Raw genomic sequence first — 15615 nt, 5'->3', positions numbered from 1 at the left:
GAACGAGCCTGGCCCTCGCCAACCCTGAAAATGGGCCTTTGGACCTTGCTCATCTCCAGTGCCGGGCGGGCCTCCCGGGGCTCCCCACCGACATCAGGCCCCTCTCACCTCTGCTTTCTTTCGCCCCCCTCCCCCAGGGTACTCCAGGACCAATCGGAGTCCCAGGCCCAGCGGGACCAAAGGGCGAGAGGGTGAGTGCTCAGACTCCAGAGAGCCTGCACACCAGGAGGGGTCCGGCGCCCCTGCCCAGCCGCAGGTCCTCAGTCCCAACCCGTCCCCCCAGCCCAGCAAGCACCTCATCCGTGACCTCGCCCGGTGACCCTCACAAAAGCCTGTGGGGGAGCCGGCCGAACTGGGTTGCTCACTTTATCGCTATGAGTGGACAGACGGACAGCTTCCTGTGCCCAGCTCCCGGTCACCTGGCATCGGTCACAGGCTCCGTCTGGCCGGGCCCCAGGTGCTGCTCCCCAGGGAGCAGACACACCTAAGCCTTGTGATGATTTAGGGAGACAGCATGGAACGGAGTGCCAGGTAGTGTAAGAAAATCCCGGGCAACATCAAGAAGTCAGGAGGCCGGGGGGCGTTAGGCCAGCTCCCACAGTCACTGTCTCCCGTGGAGTGGGTGCGTGTGCCGTGCTGCTGGGGGCCTTGGCTCAGGGGAGGAGGAGGGCCGCCCATCCCATCCGGGTCCGCTCTTCCCGGCCAGGCCCCAGGTTCCGCACATTTGGGGCGGGAGATCACCAGAGGGCTGCGGGGGCGCTAGACCCTGTGCGGGGCATCTGTGGACCTTCTGCCACAGGGGAGGCTCCGTCCCCTTCGCTCACTGACCACATGGCTGAGGGTGCAGAGGGTGGGGAGCTTCTGAAGAGGGGCATAGATGTCCCTCCCCGAGATCACAGCCACTTTGGGGACCAGGATGGCTGCTTTCAGGGGTGACAGTTGTGGCCTCAAAGAAGAAAGCAAAGCTCTTTTCCTCTCTCCCCCCCTCTTCTCTGTCCATGCTCATTTCCTGCTCCTTGTCCCCCCCCCCCCCCGCTTCTGCTTGAGGCCACCTAATAGCTTCAGGGCACTGTCCAGTCTTTCCGGAGGGCCTTGGGGGATGGGCTCCGCTGGAGAGGGGCGGGGAGGCCTCCAAGGCCCCCCCCCGCCCCGCGGTGGAGTCCACACGGGTCACACCCTCCGCTGAGCCCTTGCTTCATAGAGGGCTCTTTGAAGGGGACCGGAGAGGTTCCCGGAGTTTCCTACAGAAACAGAAAACAGTGGGCGGAAGGTGGTTCCCACATCAGGGGGGGGCTCATGGGTTTCTTTCTCCTGTTTCAGGGCAGCAAAGGCGACCTGGGGGTGACGGGACCAACAGGAGCAGCTGGCCTTCCTGTAAGTGTCACGCGACTGGAGCTTTCTCTCCCCCAGCCCTACCCCCGTAGCAGCCCTGCCGGGGCAGACTACCCAGAGCCTGGAGCAAACATCCAGAGCCGAGTGAGAATGCTGATTTCCATGACAGAGGAAGCTGCCAACAGCCCCGTGGTCGTGGAACTTCCCGGCTGGGCACTGCTTGAGGCAAACCTGGGGACACATGGGCCCTGTTGGGGTACCAGGTCCTCAGCCACGTGGACCATCTGATGGGATGCAGGGGGGGTCTCACAGATGAATGTGCATGGCCGTCGAGGAAGGACAGAAGCAAAGCCAGATCATTATAATGCAAGAAGGAGGTGTTTCATGACAGGACTGCCTCCCCCAGTTTTCCTGCTGTGTTGTTGTAAAAGTGGATGGCCTAAGAGAGCCAGGACCACTGTTTCCACCCACTTGAAGGTTGTACATCTGTTCATCAGCTCCATGCGTGGCTGCCCAAGCAAGTTTGCTCCAGCCAACCCCAGCCAGTCTTTGCCTGGTGCTGCTTCCCTAGCTGAAGTCGTGGAGGACAGCCTATAATTGAAAAGAGCAGCTTTGGGGTCACTTTTCTGGCAAGAGCCTGGCGGGAGAGCCATGCATACACCTCTTCTGCCGGGAGAGTGCTCCGTGCACAGACCATGTCCTCAGCACCTGCCGCCCGTCAGCAGGAGGGACAGGCGAGGGACAGGGCCGCAGGCCAGGGCCTCGGCTGCCGAGAGAGAAAACCGGAACTTTATTCTTGGCTTCGTCCATACCTCATTATGTGTCTAGAGGGCAAGTCCCTTTGTCCCTTTCTGTAAAACTGGGATAATTAAGCCTGTCTCTGATGAATTAGGCATCAGACCTTTCTGAGCCTGGAAGGAAGGCCTGGACGGCCCTCCTGTCCTTTCTCATGAACGTGTCTTCATTTCTTTGATTTATTGCAGGGTTTACATGGACCACCCGGAGACAAAGGAAACCGGGTGAGTCTGAGCCCTTGCACTTTGGCTGTGGTTACTAATGTCTTCATGATGTGGTGGAATGATCAATTGGGGATTCCTGACCCAACACTGGCAAATACAGTTCTTCCTGGTAAATCATCTGAAATTAAAAGGCTTTGTAGTAAAGAGCTTACTCTAGCGTGCAGGCAGCCTGGGGCCTAATGCTGAAATGGAAGCATGGTTTTTTCCCACCTGGCAATGGAAGACTGAATCCCACAGTGGTCACCAGATTAACATTGCCGTCCAGCCACGGGAGCCATGTGCCCACTCTCTGCAGCGCCCTGCCAATGGACCCCTCAATGGTATTTTTAGACCCACCATTGCCTAGTCATAGCCTTCTGAGATTTCGTTTCGCCAGGCATCCCAGGCCACTGGTGAGAGACAAAAAAATTCCGGCTCCAAGCACAAGCGCACTTCTGTTGTAAGCAGCCAACACTTTAAAAAATGATCACAGCCATTATTTCTCTTGGAAAGAGCCCGCAGGACCATGAAATGAATCGCATCTTCCGAGGTCCTTTGCTGTCCCTTTGGTTTCTACCATCATCACCAACACAGAGCTGTTGAACGTCCACAGGCCCCACAGCCATGTGGTAGGATGCGACACATGCCACGTATCTGACACAGGCCACGTCTGGGCCCAGCGGGGACCATTTAACCGCCTCAGACGCAGAGATGAGTTGTGGGTCCGTTCACAGAAGGTCTCACCTGCTGCTTCATCACAGTGGTCCCCAGAGTGTGACCCACAGCACGTAGAGGCCCCAGCGCATCTTCTAGTGGGTCACGTTGTCCAAGGGTCTCAGGGAGGAGAGAACGAGTGGAAGAACAGAGAGAGAGACAGGCCAGGACCACGACAAAATATACCAAGCTCCCACAGAGCTTTAGAGGCAGAACAGGTGGCTCCCAGATCCCAGGTCCTCCAGCTGATCTTTGAACACTGATAACCGTGTTCATGGATAGAAAGTGCCAGAATCTGTATGCTTATATCCTGCACCAATTCCTGTCTCTTCCATTTAAGATACTTATTGAACTCTTCTCTAGCCTTAAGTTCTCCTTCCTGGCAGCTTGTCGAAAGTAACTCAATTTGCTCCATATATTCTATAAAGAAGAGGAAGCAGGCAGAGTGAGGCCTACCAAACTGTCCATGGAAGACCAAGTCTAGAAACCACTGGAATTATCAGACCTACTTCCGGAAATGTGCTGGCTGGTCAGGCAGGCGGGAAAGCCCACCTTCCTTCCTGTGTCATCAAAGAACTGAGGCCACAAAGGAAAAAGAAAAAAAAAATTGATCATTCCACCTCTTAGCTGGCATACTAATCTCCTTTCTAACTTATTTCTAAAGTGTTCTGGTTGTCTTTAGCATATTCAATTAATATTTTAACTATTTCTTACGACTTTTTCAGTTGGCTTGCGGCAGTGAGCCATTCTAAGGCTGCACAAGCAGTGATGATCACGTTCCCCTGGAGGTGGAGGTGGGGCAGGCCGATGCCCGTGTCACAGGTGGAGGGGCAGCGGGTGGCGGGTGGCAGGCGGTGCTGAGGCAAGGCTCTGGGGTTGTTGAATGAGCCAGTGAGGCCCCAGGAATCAGCGGGAGAATATTTCTCCTCCACTTCTCCTCCCTGAGGCCCTACAAACCTTCCCCTGCCCCACCTGTCAGTTAGCAATAGGTCACTTAGTAAAGGTCAAGTCCAGAAAACAGGTTGCACGAACTCGCTTTCCGGTAACCTCTAAAGAACAACTGACTAGTTCCAAAGAGCAGGTTTGCGGATCAAGGAACAGCTTGTGTCCTCCATTCGAGAGATCTGACTCTCAGGACGCCAGAATGTCCTGGAAGAGTGCCCCCTGCGCCTCACCTCTTCAAACAGACCTCTTAATACCACTGGCCCTAGCAGACCTCTTGTGGGGAGATGTGAGGGCTTCGTAAGAAAGCCTTCAAAACAAAGGAAGTTCTACGCAGAGTCGGCACTTTGCCATGGCCAGTTCTTTTTCCTGAGGCCTGGAAGCTCAGAACAGTGACGCTTTGGTCAAAGGAAAAGACCAGAGGGGCTTCGATGACATTCTAGTTAGAAGCCTCACCGTTGCTCGTGAAGGCGAAGCTGCAGGTGTTCCGAGCCCCGGCCCCACCAGGCATGAGAAGGTGGCTGCCTCAGGCCGCTCTCGAACTTCGCTGCACGTCATGCCTGGGCCCGTTAGAGAGGCCCAAGTGGGCGCGCCGCAAGCCCATTGCTCCGTCTTACCATGAACGGGGACCCCGTCTTAAAACTACGCTTCTGTGTCCCACCCAGGCAAACAGTCTTGGAGCCTCTCTCCCGTTCCTGAAATGAAGAAGGTCCTTGTGGTAGCACTCAAGGCCCAGAGCCCAAAACAGGCCGTTTTCTAAGGGAGCACACATGGCCGTGGAAAGAATGCCCTGTCCTTGTCACAAGGGACACCCTTCCCGGCCTCTAACAGCCCCGAGAATTTGGCCCAGGAGCCACGTTTAGGATGAAAAGGTTCGTCACAAGATAAAGGGTGCCCCAGGGGCGCCTGGGTGGCTCAGTCGGTTAGGTGTCCGACTCTTGATCTCAGCTCGGTCTCCATCTCAGGGTCGTGAGTTCAAGTCCCACGTGGAGCTAACTTAAAAGGGCGGGGAGATAAAGGGTGGCATGAATTTGGCATTTGGCATCAGGAAAATTGGGTGCAGGGGTGGAGCTGCCTGCAAGCCAGCCAACTGGAAAGTCTGCGTGCATGCAGGGCGGTTGCTGTCACTCTCCAAGATGCCCCGGCTGGGGTGTGCGCGCATGCTGGGGTGTGCGCGAGAGGCCTGCTCTGCCAGGTCCGCCTGGCCTCCTTATCTCTCCGCCCTCCCTTATCTCTTTTGGTCTAAGCCAGACTCTTCCTTCCTTCTCTCCTTCGGTACTTGGCGCAGACGCGCTCGCCCCATCGCCAGACCCCATCCCCCTCATCTTTCCCCTCCACTCTCCCAGCTTCAACTCAGTTCCTCTGAAATCAAGTTCCTTATCTGTATTTTTTAAAGAAACCTTTTATTTGCCCTTTCCCCGCCTACTATCCCCTCTTTACCAAGGCCACTTTCTTGTCACTCCTTGGGGGTGGGAGGCAGGGCGGTTGTAGGTAAAGCTAGTACTCTAATACCTTCGAAGAACACCCGCTTTAAAGCCATTTCTTGGGCCCTTAGGACCTGCCTCCCCATAGTGCAAGCCACACACCCTGAAAGTCAGGGCCACCGCTGCCGACCCTCTGTTGCCCGAAGGCAAATCATTCGGGACCTGGAACCCCACCCCCACCAACTCCTCGGGAGCTTTGTCCAGCCCCTGGACGTAGGCGACTGCGTTCACTTTTACACTGGCCTGACCCGAGGAGAAAGAGGGACCACTTTGCTGAGAAAGTTTACCCTGGGGCTTCCCGTCAAACAGCTAGCAGTTTTGCTGGTCCACTGCTCGGGGACTATTCACGCCGTCGCATGCTCATCAGCGGGCGTAGCTCAGAGCCAATGGGATGGCACCTAATACGCTTATACACGTGTGTTCCTCCTGAACACATCATTTTCCAAGGCAGCGTCTGCACTTTAGAAAACTCAGAACAATCCACTGGCGATTATAGGGAACCTCTGGAACCAAGAAATTTGAGGCATTTCCAAAGATTCAGAGAAACATAAGAAACATTCTTGCCCTTGGCCCCCCCCCCCCCCCCCCCCCGAGCCGTGCAACCTTCTACTATGGGAACACGGTAGACGTGCCGGGCCAAACCGCGGCAGCCGGCTGGGCTCCAGGACAGGCTCGCGGGAAGTCATTGTCACCACAGTAATCACGGTGAAGCAGCTATCATTACCGAGCACGGACTCTCTGCCACCATTAAATGGCACCATTAAATGTGCACAAAGACATCACAACAAAGTTTTGAGGCAGGTGCTATTATCCACATGGTACAGGTGAAGAAAAATGAGGCTCAGAGAAGTTGAGTAACTTGCCAAAGACACACTGCCGGTCATAGGCGGGACCCGCTCTGGCTCCAAGCCTTTCTTCTGATCCCTGTGCTGCCTGCCTTCAAGGCCTTGTCCACCTCGAGGAGCATTCTGGAAGCCCCCCCGCATGGGAGTGTCAGCCTTCTGCAGCAGAGGAGAACTGTCCCCAAGAAGACTCCCCACGGGCACACTTGGCCCCTTTGTAAGGAGACCCAACATAGGAAAATCCAAACTCAAATTCACTGCAAAGAAGTCCCCGTAGCCTTTTTTGAAATGGAGAGTGACCCCGACACATACAGAAGGGGGTTCGATTTAGAAAGATGAAGCTTACTGAAGTTTTTCAGAAACAAATGAGTTCCTTGAACCAACTTGTCTGTGTACAAATTAGCTGCCTCTGATTCAGACCAGAGACCAGAGACCCACATACAGTGGGAGGACCTATCAGAGAGCCAGGGGCCACCCAGGAGCTCTGGACACACACGTACATGTGTGAGCTTGTACACATGCACAAGCACACACTCATATAAGCACACACGTGTATACACATTCCCAAGCACACACACATTCATACAAACATACGTGCACACAGTATGTGCACACATTCACACACACACACACGCATACGCGCGCACACACACACCCCAGGGCTCTAAATAAAATCATCCTGCCTCCTAATAGAATTTCAAAGGAATGAAAACCAATTGGGACCAAAGTTGTCAGGTCAAAGTCTTTCAAAAATGGACCCTCCAGGAGAAGGAAGTAGGTCGCCCTGTTCATCCCAGGCCTACTCTGGGCTCAGAATTAGCAAAACTGGCCCCAAGTAGCTTCCTCCTACATTTCCCTCCACCTCCAGCTCTGAGCCCTAGTGGCTCCCAGCCCGCAGGCCTCGATTTCCTCCCCTGCCGCCCTGCCCACTGGCTTTAGCCAAGGTTCCCAGCTTATAGAGGGGTGGGGATGGGTGCTGACCTCAAATCCTATTGGGAAGAATATCCTATTTAAGCCATGTTATTTTCCCTCCTTATTTTTTTTTCTTTTTCTGTTTCTAACCTTAACACATGAATGATCCTAAAGTTTTGATGTTATTTTTTTCTCTTGGACTAAACCATTATTTACAGGGGGAGAGGGGGAAGAAAGGCTCTAGAGGGTCCAAAGGGGATAAGGGAGACCAAGGAGCGCCTGGATTAGATGCCCCCTGCCCGTTGGTATGTCTTCATTTATCACTTGCATTGTTCTGGTTTTTTCCTTGAGGTTTGCAAGTTGGAAACCAAGAAGGCAAATAAGCTAAGATGGTGAGCGAATACTTACACTGATGCTGTCAAATCTATCCTGTCACTTGGCCAGGAAAATTCTGCCTGCTGGTGGTGGTGCCCTCAAACCACAGCTGCAAGTCATTCTGGCTGAATCCCTTTCCTCTGAAGATGCAGAACAATTGATGTGTGGAAACAAGAACCCGGTCCCCGAGGAAAGGGATCTTGGAGCAGGCCTCGGCCCTCCGCTCCAGGATAGCTCTGGAAGCCAGCGTAGCATTTGCGAGCCACACATTTGCCTTCTTCGTTTCGTGGCCACCTCTGTGGCCAGCAGTTCAAGCTGTTGGAATCCTCCGTCGGGATGCAGGACACCAGGCCCCAGACGGGGTAGACCAAGGCCAGAAAGGGGGCTTTTAATATACAGCCTCCCCATGGCCACTAGCCATGCAACTAAAGCTTGTGAAGCCGTAGACCAAAATCAGTAGACAGAGCCCCTCCAGGAGCCCCCAAACAAGCTTATAAGGAAGGATTTGTAGCACATTAGCTGGGCTTCTCAAGTGCCCTCACAATCCGTTTGAAGGTTCCGAAAATTATGATACGCTAAATTTGAAGTTCATCCATGTTTATTCCAAGTGAGTCTTTAAAAGGAGAGGGGGCTGGCTGTTCATGTTCCAAAGCTCAGCTCTCGTGGAAGCCAGAGAGAGCACAAAAGTTGAATCTGGGAAGTGGGAATCCGCTGGGATTGGGGCCCTACTTGTAGCTGCCTCGAGGGTCCTGCATCCTGGCTGGGGTGGGACTTGGGCCTCTCCACTCCACAGTCGGAGCTGGCCAGCCTTGACCTAAATAATCATCGTGGTTGGTTTTGTGAACAGGGACACCGAGGTTTTAAAGGAGAGAAAGGGGAGCCGGGGTTACCAGGGCTGGACGGACTGGATGCCCCATGCCCATTGGTATGGCATCACCCTCCCCTGCCTGCATGGCCGATTCGGGCTTCCCCACGTGTGTGGTTCTCGCCTGCATGCCTCTCTGGCCACACACCGCCCCCCGCTACATGCCTCCCGCCCCTTCTCTCTGTAGACGCTAAGGGTCACCCTGCCCTGGCCGGTCCTCAGGGGCCCCCGCCATGCCCCCTCAAGCATGCAAAGTTTGCCAGGATGTTTTCTTGGCTTCTTCCCACAGCTGCTTCAAAAGCACATCCCCTTCATGTGAGCCGTCCCGCCCGCCCCCTAAGCCAGCTTTGGCTGCATATGATTCTCCTTTCACAGCTGCTTCTAGCCATCCTACCCCCAGGAAGAAAGCTAGGGAAGTGGATTCTCTGGGCAGGCTCGTAGCAACCCTGACTCCTCTTCCTTCACACACGGCAGTTGGTTCGGCAAAAGCATCTGCTGAGCACCTGGCAAAACACTTGAATGAGATGCCTGAGACAGTCCCACAGCCCTTCCCACTCAACCATCTCGTGAGGTGGCAGGGGACCGATGGGCATGCTCATAAACACGGGGAGACTGGGAAGTTCTAGAACGGAGGTAGAGGAGGGGGCCACCCTGCCCATTCTTCCAGGTTGGGTCTGGGGTCGCTGCCCCAGTGATACCACCAGCACCAGGGGACAGTCCAAGAGCAGGATTTTAGAGACTAAAGGGCTCGTCCCTTTTGCTCAAACCCTGGAAGACCCTAGAAGATCCTCCCTTGGCTTCCCTTCCTTCCATCTTTAGATGGTTCACCACCAGCAAGTCTGGAAGAGAATGGAATGGTTGGGAATGTTACTGAGGAAGGGAAGACAGGAGACTGGAGGCACTTAGGAATACTCTCCAAGCATGTCCCGGCGGAGTGGCCACAGTGCGGCTCGAGCTGGGCCCCAGCCGCCAGCCCCCTCGGGGCAGGGACACTCTCGCCCCCACAGCTATCTTTTCGCCTCCCTTTAAGGGGAATAGAAGATGGCCCCTCATGCCAAGGCACTTGGTTTAAAAGGTTCCTTCTCTCCTAAATGTCCCCAGGAGTTCTGGAGTTCATGGAGCTATTTTTATACAAGCAATAGTCAGATGAGGGCTCCGGGTCCCAAATCCCGCCCCAGGGTCCCACGGGAATTATCTTTGAAGAGAAGGGAAAAAGTTATAAGAAAATATGCTCTGTGACCCTGAGAGGTGACCACAGAGCCCCGTGTAGAGACTTTTTAGGACCATTGCACGCAACAAAAGAGCACAGAGTAGCTTCCTTCCTGTTTCCCCACCACTGACACCCCTGCTCTCCGCCCCCACTTCCCCACCGCCCGGCCCCATGAACCCGAGCATGCAACCATGGGAGGACTCCCTGGCCCCTACAGAGACCTCCGCTAATCGCCAGCCAGGTCTCCCCTCTGCCACATGCCTCCCACGGTCTGAGCGCCTTGAGTCCCGCCCGCTGCAGCTTCAGCCACCTCTCTCCCACGCTCCCTCTGCCTGCCTCGCTCTCCTCCGCACCCCCCCCCCCCCCCCCTTCATGTGCCAATGGGAATGCCACTGTGGCCCGCGGAGGCTCCTCTCCCTTCCAGAGTCATGTGGAGTGTTGCACCGTGGCAGGCTGGGGAAGGGGGCAGAAGGTCTTCATGAGGCCCTGGAATGTCCCACCTCCCCCTGCAGACCCTCCCTGACCCAGAGGGGACAACGAAGGTCATCTTTATTTGGTCCTTAATGCAAACCGTGTTTCTTGCCGTTGCTCTTCTCCCCGTCTCCTGCGCTGTGTTGTTGTGGATGTGGGGGCAGGGGCAGCTATCTTAGCACAAGGTAACTAGACTTCTTCGGCCCTCCGTGTCGGGCCGGCTGCCTGCTGAACGCCAGGTGAGCGGTTTAGGCACCTGTCGTGGTGCTGGGATTGGTCTGGGGCACAGAGGGCTCCCCTTCGACTGCCTCTGGGCTGACCACTTGCTCCGGTCCCCCTGAAACCCTGTGTCCATCCTTGCTGTGCCCTGGACTGTGAATTCTAGAATCTGGGCTGCAGTTCTAGTAGACACGGACCGAGAGCCAGATCTGTGCCCCAGCTCAGCCCCACCCTCCCCACTTTGTCTCACAAAAGTTCCAGATTCCCCAAAGGGTATGCCAGAGAAGCCGGGACATCGGGCCCCAAGAAGACTCAGGTGCTCCGCGGGGGGGCCGCCAGCAAAGAAGACAAACGGCGCACAGCATCCCATCCTCCACTTCACCCCCCTCCCCAAATTCCCAGTGATGGCCAGGGCTGTGCCAGAGGCCTGCGTTGCCTTGCGGAAGGCACCTCAGGGCCACGTGGTGATCGCTGTGAGGCGGCTTGCCCCGTTGTGGCCCGTCCTTCTCAATGCTTACCCCATGGACCTGCCTAGACGTCTTCCTCTTACCACTGAGGAAGAGAAGCAACTGAGATAGTAGAGCTGGGGGCACCGTAGCGACCATCTCACATAGCCGTGCCTCCCCAGGTTTTACGGAGGAAGAGACAGGCCGCCAAGCGCTGAGTGACTTACCCATGAGCACCCTAGCCCTCAGTCCAGCCAGAGCAGAGACCCGCAGGGCTTAGGGCTGTCCTTAACAGGCTAGGGCTGACCCGACAGGCTAGGGCAGCCCCTCTTGGCCTCGCACTACAACTACATGGGACCCTAGTCAATGGGAAGTCCGCCTGGCTGGCTTCCCAGCCCCTTCCGAGGCTCTGCCCTGCAGCAGAGAAGAGAAATAGACAAGAGGTGGGCTGCATCCTGATCAGCTGCCGCAGTGTCTGTGCCCCTTGTCTCCCGTCCCACCTGCTTGGGGGGCTGTCTCGGAGTCTGAGCCGTCTGCCTTCCTTCCTCACTATAGGGTGAAGACGGCTTACCAGTCCAGGGTTGCTGGAACAAGGTAAGGCTGCCCAGTGGTTTGCGGTGCCTTGAGGGCACAGGTGTACTTGCGGCCCCCTTCTCAAGTGTGATTAAGCACGTGCAGTTTCCATCCTGGGCCTCTCTGCAAATGACGTGGGTCAAGGAAGGAATGCTCCCGAAGGCAGGGTGCCCATTAAACATCCCACACACTGCATGCACTTAGAGAACTTTTTAAAATGCTTTTTAAGGCATCCACACACCCCAGCGTCTCGAATTTCCATGTAGCCACACAGCTGACATCTTATGCTTTGTGTGGTTAATTTCCACAGCACCTTTCCTCCAAGGACTACTAGACCACGTTTTAAAATTAGTTATCAGTAGCTATTCTCACAGTGTTCAGACAAGGTCATTTAAGCCATTAAGCCACATGATGACATTTATCCAGATGTAGGAAATCTGAGTTGCTTAAACTATACACTCCCATCACTTCCTTACCTCCTCCTAGAGACTGGCCGGGTCACCGCTCTACCCTTCCCCTTGAACTTAAACTGCCAGAGCTCCATGTTTGCACACACGAGTCCTGCAGCCCAGCCCCTCCCGGGGTCCCAGGATTCCTACCAGCAGTGAGTTTTCATTTGTTCGCCCTTGGCATTGCCATCCTTAAAACTGTCTGACACCACAGTGCTGTGCCCCTGCACAAAATCACCCCACCCAGCCAGGGCCCCCAAAGCACAGGGCTCCTCACCTTGACAAGGGCATCAGTTTGCTAATCCAGAAGCCCTAACGTGCTGCTCACCCTTCCTCCACAGCCCCTCTCCACTTTGCTCCTGCTGAGATGTCTCACAGCCCTCACCCCGTGGTCTCCAGGTGTTGGTTTGTCCTCATAAAGGGGCTGGAGACCCCAGCATGTCCACGAGTTGGTGCTTAGCTAATCTAGCCCTGTCTCAGTGACAGCAGATGCACACTTACAATCAGACGATAGCTCCTTTGTGCTAAATGCCCAGAATCTCATTAGTTCACAGGATTCGGTTAAAAGTAGTGAAACCACCAAGACACCAGGCCCAAGGCGGGGTCCCTACACGCCCAGGTACCCAAAGCATCCCTGACCAGGAGATGCGAGTGGTTGAGCTTAGCAGGGGAAGAAGAGTCACTATCAAGAGCTACAGTGTCTTGGGGAAGCAGCCCAAGAGCCTCATCTCTGTTGGTTCACGCCATAAATGCAGTCCAGAAGATGGAGTGATTCATCCACAGCTGGGCCTCCAAAGGCCACATGGAGAGCAGATGCCCTCTAGTGTCCACCAAGGGGGTGACAGGACGGTGAAAGCGATGCTCTGTCTTCAGGGTGCAGACAGCACCAGGGCCTTCCACCCAGGGGGCGGTGGTGCCCCTATCCAAAGCTGCCCACCACCCCAGCCCTCCAAAGAGCACACTCCTTTCCCACAAGGGAAGGAGACACCCACAAACCCACCGACACTAACTCTACTTTGTTGTGTGTGTTTTTGTTTTGCAGTGATACCTCTAACCTGGGATTGGCCTGTGTGTGTGTTTGTACATAGAATATTTATTTTTATACAGTTTTCACTTTTTGAAAATGCCAGAAGTATGATGCATCTTACAGATTATTAAAAAAAAAGAAAAACCTGCATATTTTGTACAGAGAATGCCAACCTCTTTCCCTTTGTTTACAAGATGTTTTGTATAAGTCTACAACTCTAATACACTTTTTGTTTGTGAGTATGGGCATATGTTTGCATGATATTTGTGCACACTTATTAAGTATTGAAGCTTAATAAATTATTGTGTTCTGGTGCCAAAGGGGGCCAGCCAGCACCAAGGTGCTCGCTAGCTTATGTGTGAATTCACGGGGACGTGGAGGTCAGTGGTGTTTGCCCACTAGGTGTGTCTAAGAATATTTTAAACTCTTATGGATTTTCATTATTAAAAAAAAATGAAACCTGGCAACTCATGATCCTGATCAATCATTAAATTAAATACATTCACTCTTGCGAAAGCAGGAAGTCCCAGAAGGAGGGGTCCTCGGAAGTATAGGGTAGCGTATGGAAAAGTGAGGTCCAACAGTGAGAGGGACAGAGGGGTCGCTTAAGCAAAGTCTCTTGTATGTAACATATCCCAAGTTCCTTGTGGTGCCATTTGAGCGTTTCAAGGTCAAGTTCAGGTCTGCTGAAATCCCCAGGGTTCCAAAGAGCTATTTGTTACTGCTTTTGGTATTGGGGTGATTTTGTGTGTTTCTTCCCTTTGAGGGCAGTGAGTAGTGACAGCCATTGCTGCTGGTGGCTGGTCATGGGGTACAGATTTGCAAGGCCCCCTCACTCCAGCAGCTGAGAGGTGTGCCTCATTGCCATTCTGCTCCAAGCAAGAACGTTCAGAAAACACTCACAAATCTGGGCCACATTGGCCATCTGAAGTTGGGTTTATTTTTTAAGAAATAGAGGGTTATAGAGTTCTGTTCGCAGCGCACAGCTTAGTAAAGGTCTCAGGAACCGTGCCTGAAAGACTATGTATGAACTACCTGTGGTGTGGCCCGAAGGTTTACTGTGTGGTGGTTGAAAACATAAATTGGTGTTGCTTTGGGGCTTGAAAATAACAAACTGCTTGGGTAGCGTAACCATCCCCCCTCATCACAGACAGAGAGGGAGCACAAGCAGGGGGAGCGGCAGGCAGAGGGAGAGGGAGAAGCAGGCTCCCTGCCGAGCAGGGAGCCCTACGCAGGGCTCGATCCCAGGACCCTGGGATCATGACCTGAGCCAAAGGCGGACGTTTAACCAACTGAGCCACCCAGGCGCCCATCATTTTCATTTTTCTTAATAGGTCCTTTCTTCATAGACAGGACAGTGGCAAACTTAGACTCTGCCCACACACAGTCCCATGAACTCCACGTGAGGGGGCTTCTCGGTCAGGAGACCCTTGCCACATGGTGGTAATGGGTCCCACAGGTTGCCCAGACCCACGGGGACCAACCATTCCCACTCTAGATGTCCACTCCGTGTTTTGGGAATCAGAGAGCTTCCTCCTCCGAGTCTCACCTTCCTTGTCTGAAACGCAAAATGGTGGCACTCTCTGGTCACAGACGGAGCTCACCTGTCCCCTCCCCACGGGGCAGAAACCCCAGGGCCCCGCGCCCAAGCCACCAGCTGGCACATGGTGGGAGAGCTCCAGGATGGGGCCCTTTCCAAGTCAGCCTGAGTCCAGGGACACTTCTCACCCTGAGCCAGGGCCAATGCCTTAGGCAAAGTGCCACAAGCCTGGGCCCGCGGTACTTCCAGGGGCTAAGAAAATATTTTCATTTTTATTTCTTTTAAATTCAGGGGGAAAAATGAATCTACAATAATGAATCCTGCCAGGGTTACATTCATCTTTCTACCAGAGCAGTCATAAAATACCATTTTTGCCACAAAGGCGAAAGTGTCTGCGGCCCACGAAAGTCACAATGCAGCCCCGCCCACATCCTCTGCCGGTTGCGGGGGGAGGCAGGCCGGAGATTTGCTAATTTCTGGCACCTGCAGTGCTGCCCCTCACCCCTTCCTTTTGTTTCCTTCCACCCCAATGGAGGTCCTGAAGAATCAGGGCAATCTGGTTCTCATACACCTGCTCCCTTTCGGGCTCTCCTTGGAGCAGTCCGAACCCACTGATGGCCTCAGACTAGAGTCAAACATTAGCGGGAAGGCTCCAGACCCTGAGCTTCTGTGGGAGCTGAACGCCCTGGTAACTGGCCAAGTAGAAACCTCTCGCACTTTCTTTAAGTCCTGGTGTTATCCGTTTCCTTATTACACCCCAGCTAACACGACAGGGATCCAAGAGCCCCTCGCAAGAATACAAAGAATAGCAAAGAAATACGTGAGGAAAAGTCTAAAAGTCAGTGTCAAGGAGAAATAAGTACAGAGGAGGTGACAAGAGGCCCAGATGGGCCGGGAAAGGTCCTCCACACATTTCCCTGCAAGCTGCCCATAGTCGGAGACAAAAAGGAACAATCCGCCCGGTTTCAGTGACCACACCACCCTTTCCAGAAGGAAGCAGTTCACAGAGGTGGACTCTGTGTGCAGGCTCATTGTGTCTCCTCAGCCCGGACCCTCCTCCCTGCAGGGCCTGACTTCGGGGCTCCCCTGGGCCTCTCCACTCAACTGGCATCTGGGTCAGAGGTGGTGCAGGGAGATTAGAAGTAGGGAAGTCTGCAGAGTCGCTGGGGATCTGGCAGGCCAGAAGCACAAGGAGTACGGTGCGCCAGAAGGAGAG

General features: G+C 54.3%; 1 protein-coding gene across 1 annotated transcript in view; it reads left to right on the top strand.

Moving 5' to 3' along the window:
- Nucleotides 1–13320, top strand: part of COL13A1 (collagen type XIII alpha 1 chain) — a 73863-nt gene extending 60543 nt beyond the window's left edge. Inside the window, exons 31-36 of the mRNA XM_073878895.1 lie at nucleotides 138–191; nucleotides 1321–1374; nucleotides 2316–2351; nucleotides 7443–7529; nucleotides 11366–11404; nucleotides 12875–13320. Coding sequence (XP_073734996.1) covers nucleotides 138–191; nucleotides 1321–1374; nucleotides 2316–2351; nucleotides 7443–7529; nucleotides 11366–11404; nucleotides 12875–12877 — 273 coding nt within the window. The 3' untranslated portion in view covers nucleotides 12878–13320. The remainder of the gene's footprint in view (nucleotides 1–137; nucleotides 192–1320; nucleotides 1375–2315; nucleotides 2352–7442; nucleotides 7530–11365; nucleotides 11405–12874) is intronic.
- The last annotated feature ends 2295 nt before the right edge of the window (nucleotides 13321–15615 follow it).

The sequence above is a fragment of the Callorhinus ursinus genome, unplaced genomic scaffold, assembly GCF_003265705.2.
Source record: "Callorhinus ursinus isolate GAN/ISIS: 27379988/994484 unplaced genomic scaffold, GSC_fseal_2.0 scaffold31, whole genome shotgun sequence".
Taxonomy (NCBI): domain Eukaryota; kingdom Metazoa; phylum Chordata; class Mammalia; order Carnivora; family Otariidae; genus Callorhinus; species Callorhinus ursinus.
This window is presented reverse-complemented; position numbering and strand designations above follow the sequence as displayed.